The 8,729-nt window shown below is 43.1% G+C and overlaps 1 protein-coding gene and 1 pseudogene across 1 annotated transcript; both read left to right on the forward strand.

The window, feature by feature from the left end:
- Positions 1-2,784, forward strand: LOC18052018 (receptor-like protein 9DC3). Its single transcript, XM_024190952.1, has one exon. It carries the CDS (start codon positions 1-3, stop codon positions 2,782-2,784), a length of 2,784 nt encoding a protein of 927 aa, XP_024046720.1.
- Positions 2,785-5,364: 2,580 nt separating this feature from the next.
- LOC112101052 lies at positions 5,365-7,476 on the forward strand (annotated as a pseudogene).
- Positions 7,477-8,729: the final 1,253 nt, after the last annotated feature.

The following is an 8,729-nucleotide window of genomic DNA, read 5'->3' on the forward strand; positions in this document are numbered from 1 at the left end:
ATGTCCTGGAAATGGGGTACCGATTGCTGCTCGTGGGAGGGAGTAACATGTGATATGGCCACAGGTAATGTCATTAGCCTTGACCTTAGCTGCAGTGGGCTTTACGGCAGTATCCCTTCCAACACTAGTCTCTTTAACCTTGTTCACCTACAAAAGCTCAACCTTGCTAACAACGATTTCAATCTCTCTCTGATTTCTTCCGGTTTTAGCCGTTTCCTTAATCTGACACACTTTAACCTCTCTTATTCCAACTTTGAGGGTTCAATTCCTTATGAAATATCCCGCTTGAGTAAGTTAGTTTCACTTGACCTCTCTACCTATAGTACACTGAGGCTTGAAAACCCAGTTATGGAAGCATTAGTTCAAAATGTGACCAAGTTACAACTACTCTTTCTTGATTACGTAGACATGTCTACCGTAGTACCAGGTACCTTGAAAAATCTATCTTCCTCTCTGACATCTCTAAGTCTCTCTTATTGTAGAATCCAAGGTGAATTTCCCGAGAACATCTTCCGCCTGTCAAACCTACAGATGGTTCGTTTAAAATTCAATTCAAATCTGTCTGGTGTCTTTCCCAGGTCCAACTGGACAAGCCCCTTAAGGTGTTTGGATGTCTCTGGCACAAGGTTCTCCGGACAGCTACCTGATTCAATCTGCAACCTGAGGCACTTGCGAGAATTGCATCTTTCCCAATGCAACTTTTATGGATTTCTTCCTGCATCACTAGGTAATGTTACACAACTTGCTGTTTTATCCCTCTCCTCGAACAGTTTTAGTGGGCTTATCCCACCATCTCTTTCAAATCTTCACCAGCTAATCAATGTAAATCTTCGAAGCAACAGTTTTCATGGTCAAATCCCAGATATTATGAATCTAACCAGAGTTACAAATTTAGACATCTCAAATAATCAACTTACCGGTTCAATTCCTTCCCATGGAAGCGGGCTTCAAAATTTAGCATTGCTCAGATTAGAAAATAACACCCTCAGTGGGACAATACCATCTTGGTTATTCACTCTTCCATTATTGCGGTATATGGACCTCAGTGATAACCAACTAACTGGCCATCTTGATGCATTTCCAAGTAAATCATTGCGAATACTCTATTTGACTAACAATAGGTTGCATGGCTCAATTCCAATTTCAATATTTGAACTTGCAAATTTGACTGATCTCAGTCTTGCTTCAAACAACTTTAGTGGCATCGTAGAGCCTTATATGCTTGCAAAGCTCGTTAACCTCCTAGCACTCGAACTCTCTCACAACAGTCTATCATTTGGCACCACATCCAAAGTCAACTCTTCTTTTCCCCAAATTTTCCAACTGAGATTATCTGCTTGCAACATAAGTGCATTCCCAAGCTTCTTAAAATCTCTTAAAGAATTATCATATTTGGACCTTTCTGAGAACAATATCGATGGTCAGATACCAAACTGGATGTGGGAGGTTGGAAAGGATACTTTGAGGTTTCTAGATCTTTCCCACAACTTCATAACAGAAATGAAGCAGATTCCTTGGAAGAACCTTAAGTATCTTAAGCTTCAATCCAACTTACTACAAGGACCACTTCCAGTTCCTCCACCTCGCTTGCAATTCCTTTTGGCCTCGAACAATCAATTCACAGGAGAGATTATTCAATCGATCTTCCGTAGTAGTACCCTTGAAGTTCTTGATCTTTCCGATAACGGGTTCAGTGGCACTATTCCAGAGTGCATCGGAAACTTTAGCGTGTTGGATCTGCGGAATAATAGACTCAATGGAACCATTCCTGAAGCATTTGCAGAAGCCAATTTGCTAAGGACTCTTAACTTGAACAACAATGAACTGGAAGGACCGGTCCCTAAGTCCTTGGTCAATTGTACTAAGCTTGAAGTTCTAGATATCGGGAACAACAAGGTAAAAGATGTTTTCCCATACTGGTTGGGAAATCTTCCAGAGCTCCAGGTTCTTGTTCTCCGTTCCAATAAATTTCACAGCCCTATGAGGGAGTTTGAAGCCAAGCAATCATTTCCTAAGTTGAGAATCATTGATCTCTCACACAACAATTTTACTGGTCCTTTGCCAGCAAGGATTTTTGAAAATCTAAATGGGATGAGGAATGTTGGTGAAACTGAAAGGAAATTGCAATACGTGGGTGAAACTTTTTATCAGGATTCTGTAGTGGTGACACTTAAAGGAGCTGAGATCGAACTGCAGAAGATTCTCACCGTTTTCACAACCATTGACTTCTCAAGCAATGATTTTCATGGGGAGATTCCTGAAGTAATTGGAAACCTTCATTCACTTCGACTCCTCAATCTTTCTCACAACCACCTTACAGTGCGTATTCCATTTTCGCTGGGAAATTTGATAAACCTTGAATCGTTAGACCTGTCTTCAAACGACCTTTCTGGAAAAATTCCAATGCAGTTGGCAAGTCTAACATACCTATCAGTCTTAAACCTTTCCTATAACCAACTTGAAGGACCTATACCTCAAGGACCCCAATTTAGTACATTTCAAAACCATTCATATATTGGCAACTTGGGGTTGTGTGGATTCCCATTGACAAAACAATGTGGCAAAGATGACCCACCAGAACTAGTGCCAACAACTTCAAGCTGGTTTGATTGGAAAGTTGCCAAGATGGGTTATGGATCTGGATTGGTGATTGGCCTGTCTATTGGGTACATGGTTTTTGCAACAGGAAGACCACTATGGTTTGTGAAGATGTTTGAGAAGAAGCAATCCAAGAAGAAGGTGAGAACAAGGCCGATCATAAGAGGCAGAGGAAGAAGAAATTAACAAGTCGGTGCAAGTGATGCTGTTTGTTTTTATTTTGTCCATTGCAATTGTACGAGTTAATGTATTTGATATTTGATGGTGAAATAAATAGTTCTGTCGGGTGAGTAAGAAAAATGAAAATTTGTAAAATCAGCGAGCACTCTCTTGCAATAGAGGAAGCATCCGTATCAATTATCAAGTGAAGTCATTATTATTATTATTTTAAATGATAAAATAAGCTGGTTAGCATTAGAGACCAAATCCTTGTGAGAGTCTCAATTTGCAAGCTCCAAAAAAATTATATATTTTATAATTTTTTTTAATAAAATTTAGGTTTCGAGTTTGTCAAGTGATGTCCAAAATCGACCTGCCTTTATACCCAGACCAGATAATACCCAACCCACAACACCCAAATACGGTCCGGATCCGAACTGAATGGATATTTTTGCCACCTCTAGCTGGAATGATGGCTTTTGAGAAGCTTCAGCAATGAGAAAGAAGAAGGTCCCACTAGAGACAAAAACCGACTTAAAGAATTGATGACCAAGCTATTTTTATTCATCAGCTTAAAAGTGAGGCCATCTTTCTATATTTTTCGGAAGGGGTCACGCTAATATACCGGAAGTCTTCGGCGACCAACGCGTGGATGTTGTTACTGCAACAATATGAAGCTGATATAATCTGGAAATGAGTTCTATTTACGCTGACCGCTGACCCCTCATCTGCATTTACCATACAACACAATTCAATTAATCAATCATTTTTGTTTCATATAGAAAATTGGGATTGTTAACACGGTCTTATCAATTCTTTGCTCTCCAGTTATTGCTCTTGCATTCTCTGAGTTATGCAAAACACTGTCCTCATAAACAGAGTTCTGCATTGATCCAGTTTAAGCAACTCTTTTCCTTTGATGGAGACTCTTCTTTCGTTTGTCAACGTTCTTACCCAAAAATGATCTTCTGAAAAAAGGACACAAATTGCTGCTCGTGGGATGGAGTAACATGTGATATGGCGACAAGTAATGTCATTAGCCTTGACCTTAGTTGCAGTTGGCTCTATGGCAATATCCCCTCTAACACTAGTCTCTTTCACATTCTTCATCTGCAAACACTCAATCTTTCTCATAACGATTTTGATTACTCTGAGATTTCTTCTGGGTTTAGCCGTTTCTGAAATTTAACACACTTTAGTCTCTCTGACTCCTATATTAACGGTAAAATTCCATATGAAATCTCCTTCTTGGGTGAGTTAGTTGTTGATGCTGAAATCTGCTCGCCCTTTGCCCGACTAGATTTTTACAGCAACGTTATGTTATCAACAATGAAGATGTCAATTCCTTCTTGCTTCAACGATCGCCCTAGCCCCTGAAGTTAGAATTGTACTCCTTTCTCTCGTTAAGCCTGCGTTCACAAAAGTGGATCAGAGACGCCGGTGGTTTTACCGGCGTAAACCCTCCGATGCCTAAGTTAGCACAAGGTGTTTACGGGAAAATGATACAATTATGGTTCGAATAATTGCTTAGAATTGGCTCACTGTTTGTATTGAAAATGGTCTGGATAAAATTTGGCAGAGTTTTCCCTTTTCTCAGTTTTTTTCTCCTTTTCTTCATCGATTTCTCCCTCTTTTATAGCCGCTGTCCCACGTTTCCGTTTACCCTTCATCCCTCATTTTTCGGGTGGTGGCAGCCCCTCACGGGACTCTAACTACCACATTGTGGGCAATCGTGGGATCTCGTGTCTCCCTCAACGGTTCTGAGAAAAGCGCAACTATCGTGATTCCATGGGATCGTGTTCCCGCTTTTTTGGGGGATGGGTACCGGCTCGGTAGATGTCTCTGGTCGGTATATTCCCCTAGCTGGTATTCGTCTCTGCTCGGCCCATATCTGTAGAGGGCTTATTATCAGTGTTCTGCTCGTACCATTCGGTCAAGATCATCCACCCCGGGGTGGGGATGATGGCATGGCCGAGCTGGTACTCTTATTCACTTAACACCAGTCCCCCAGTTTCTGGTCTTGCGAGTGCAACGAGTTTAGAGTAGAAACTGATAATCGAATCTTACCGGCCTGGGGAACTTCCCATCTGGTCTTCTGTTTATTGGGATGGACCTGAGGTTTCCTCTTTCGTCCGAGAAGATTTTTATCCGTGTATGGGCCCTTACGAATATATCTCATATATGTTTGGGCTTATGTCTCGTTAGGCCTTTTATAACGGTGAGTGACGTGGCGCTTCCCGACTCTTCGTATTTGAAATTTGAAACGACGGGCTATCCATCCTCGATATACGTTGAGTGAGCTGGCATTCCCATCACTTAAATGCTTCGATTTCCCCTTTTTCGTTTCAAATCCCTAGATTGAAACCGTCATTGTTTTGCTATTCGTCTCTCCGCCGCTAACCAAATCCTTCTTTAACTTTGCTCACCCTTCCCGCGTCCGGAGTATCCACTTGTTGGGTGTTTTTTCTGTCACGGCAGCGCTATCAGTGCCAGTTTATTCCAGGTATAGTTTTTAACTTCTTCTCTAATTGTTGTTGATTGGGTTCTGTGTTGCCCCTTTTGTATCCGTATACTCGAGTTTGCTTTGTTTTCTTTTAGGATTTCGATATGTCAAATCGGAAAAGGAAGTTAATCGCCGATGAGAGTGACGAAGAAACAAGGGATTCAGACCTTAACCTGTCAATACCCACTGGTTTTTTACACCCATCTAGTAGTATAGGCCCCTCCCATGGCAGGGATACTCTTGAGTACCCACGTCCCCTGACCATTTCACCTTCCCCTGAATTAGAGATTGTAGGAAATAGAGGGGGACCTACGTCGGGCTCGGGTGAGAACTACGGTTCTGGTGGGGTTAGGGTCCCTGAAGAAGTGGGTGATGGCGAGGGAAACAGTTCCGAGCTGAGCGGACCCGCTAAGAAAATGAATCTTGGCCATAGGGTGGAGGCAGATTCTTACCCTATTGACTTCATAGCTTGTGCCACCACCCCCACTGATCTATTTAAGCTTAGGAACCTCTACAACATTCCCCAGGAGGTTCTCCTTGTAGTTCCTGGGAAATGTGATGTTCCTAGTCGACATCCGAAGGGGTATATGACGATGCACTTGGAGAGTTTCAAACTATGAGCTCGGCTGCCCCTTCAACGATACTTTGCCAAGATACTGGGCGGTATGCACCTGGCCCCAGGTCAGCTACACTCAAATGGGTGGAGGGTTCTCTCGGCTATGTTTGTGTTGTGGGAGAGGTGCGGGTCAGAAGAGCCTTCCCTTGTTGAAGTGAAATATCTGTACCAGCTGCGGAGTAGCCCAAGGGAAGCGGGTTGGTACTACTTCATGTCCAGTTCTACAAAGAGGAAACCGATCACTGGGTTTCCTTCTTCATGTAAAAATTGGAAGAACAAATTCTTCTTTGCTGGAGGAAACTGGTGTCCAGCTGTCCGGTCGCTTGGTGGGGATATTTACCTTCCAACGTATTTTGTCACCCCAGGTCGTTCATTTTTGCCTATATTCTCAATCAAATTGCCACTTATTGGGTTCTTTAACATTTTTTGCTATTTCAGAGTCGTGGGGTTTGATCGGGGGGCTTGAAGACCGACCTTTGCTTCAGGTGAAAACTGCTCTGGTGAACGCGTCTACCTGCCATGACCTCCTGTTACCAACAAACCTGGTTAGTTCAGGTTTAGTGGACATAGCTGCCGGAATGGATAACAAGATCCTCAGTGCAATGAGCAGAAAACGTGGTCGGGCTCCAAGCAGCTCCAGCAACCCTCCCCCTCCTCCAAAGAAAACCAGCGTCGGTCCTTCCAAGGCTCCTGTTCCTGCTCTGCCTCCTCCTCTACCTCGTAAGAGTGGTGGGAAGAAAACTTCCGATAAAAGTCCTGAGGTCAACATCCAGTCTGGGGGCCGATCCTCTCATTTTTCATCTCAGGATCAAGGTGACTACCTGAGCCCGTATCAGAAGGATTACAGAAAATCGGTAGGGCTCAAGATGGTGAAGGACATCGAGAGTATGGACCTCTCCGAGCTAGCTGGTTCTGTTCAAAGAGTCTCCTTCAGGCTGGCCACATTGGTTTCGTATTACAAGAACGGGTCCACGCGCCAGGAAAGGAGGCTTCAAGTTGACAATCAGGAGTTGAAGAAAAAAGCTGAATCTGCTGATTGCTTAAAGGAGAAGCTGGCTGAGCTGAACAAGCAGATCACGGATCTGGAAGATAAAATTGCTGTTGCCGAGTCCACCACCTCCAAACTTGAGGGTGAGTTGGGTGACCTGAAGTCTGATCTTCAGGCTACTCAAAGTGAGAGAGATACTTTGAGGGCCGCCTTGAGGGAGAAATTAAATCTCTAAGCGAGCAGCTGGCTGAGGAGAAAGGCAAATCCGCTGATGTGGATGATCGGCTGGATGCCGAGTATGACTCTGGGGTTGCTTTCTCCTATAAGTGCATCATGTCTGTGCTTAAGGAGGAATATCCCGAGCTGGACATGAGCAAGTTGGAGGCTGGAGTGCAGCGGTATATGGTAGAGGTCGGCCAGGCAGATAAGGAGCAGAGTGAGCAGGATCAGGTGGAGGCCCCTTTAGATGGGATGCAGGAGGGGGAAGCTGGGGGTCGTGCCTTGGAAGTGGGTCAAGGATCCATGCCTCCTCCTCCCAGTGTTGCTGATCTTCCATTTCCCGAGATTGTTGATCCTTCAGTTGCTGGAGCCGTTGACTCTCCTAATCTTTAAGTCTATTTTTGTGTAAACTCTAGATTTTTTTTTTGTTTTGTAAACATTTGAACATCCATAAATTTTTAGATGCTCTCTATTGGCTTTCTTGCCTGATTTTTGCTCATGGATCGTTTCTGCAAAATAATTTGACAATTTATCTGATTTTGCCTGCTGGTTCTTTAGTGGACCGAGTAGGATAGGCGTCCGCTTGCCTTAGTAGAATTTCGCAAAATGTCCTGCTGGTCTTTTGTTGACCGAGCAGGAGTAGGCATTTACTTGCCTTAGAACAATTTTCATAACATTGCCTATTAGTCTTTTGATGACCGAACATGGACAGACATTTACTTACTTTAGTAAAATTATCGTTAAATTGCCTGCTGGTCGTCTGTTGATCGAGCAGGAGCAGACACTTACTTGCCTTAGTAAAGTTTTCGTAAAGTTAACTGCTGGTCTCTCGTTGACCGAGCAGAAGCAAGCACTTACTTGCCTTAGTAAAATTTACGTAAAGTTAACTGCTGGTCTCTCGTTGACCGAGCAGAAGCAAGCACTTACTTGCCTTAGTAAAATTTACGTAAAATTAGCTGCTGGTCTTTCGTTGACCGAGCAGAAGCAGGCACTTACTTGCCTTAGTAGAATTTTCGTAAAGTTAACTGCTGGTCTCTCGTTGACCGAGCAGAAGCAAGCACTTACTTGCCTTAGTAAAATTTACGTAAAATTAGCTGCTGGTCTTTCGTTGACCGAGCAGAAGCAGACACTTATTTACCTTAGTAGAATTTTCATAAAATTAGCTGCTGGTCTTTCGTTGACCGAGCAGAAGCAGGCACTTACTTGCCTTAGTAAAATTTGCGTAAAATTAGCTACTGGTCTTTTGTTGACCGAGCAGAAGCAGACACTTACTTGCCTTAGTAGAATTTTCATAAAATTAGCTGCTGGTCTTTCGTTGATCGAGCAGAAGCAGACACTTACTTGCCTTAGTAAAATTTTCGTAAAATTAGCTGTTGGTCTTTCGTTGACCGAGCAGAAGCAGGCACTTACTTGCCTTAGTAGAACTTTTTAATGGGCTTGCTAGCATGGGGATTTTATGCTGAATTCTTCTTTATTGAAACTTGAATGCGTTACAGAAATATAGAATATATGCATGTGCAACAAGCCATCATGCACTTAACAGATATAACTTATCAAAATGAAGATTTAGTAGAGCACTTTGCTTACTGAAAATATTTCTTTAAGTGCTCGGCGTTCCACGACCTCTTCACGTCTCGTCCGTCTGG

The sequence above is a fragment of the Citrus clementina genome, unplaced genomic scaffold, assembly GCF_000493195.1.
Source record: "Citrus clementina cultivar Clemenules unplaced genomic scaffold, Citrus_clementina_v1.0 scaffold_2, whole genome shotgun sequence".
Lineage (NCBI taxonomy): Eukaryota > Viridiplantae > Streptophyta > Magnoliopsida > Sapindales > Rutaceae > Citrus > Citrus x clementina.

Coding starts and splice junctions, on each gene's coding strand:
- LOC18052018 (XM_024190952.1), top strand. CDS start 1: ATGTCCTGGAAATGGGGTACCGATTGCTGCTCGTGGGAGGGAGTAACA.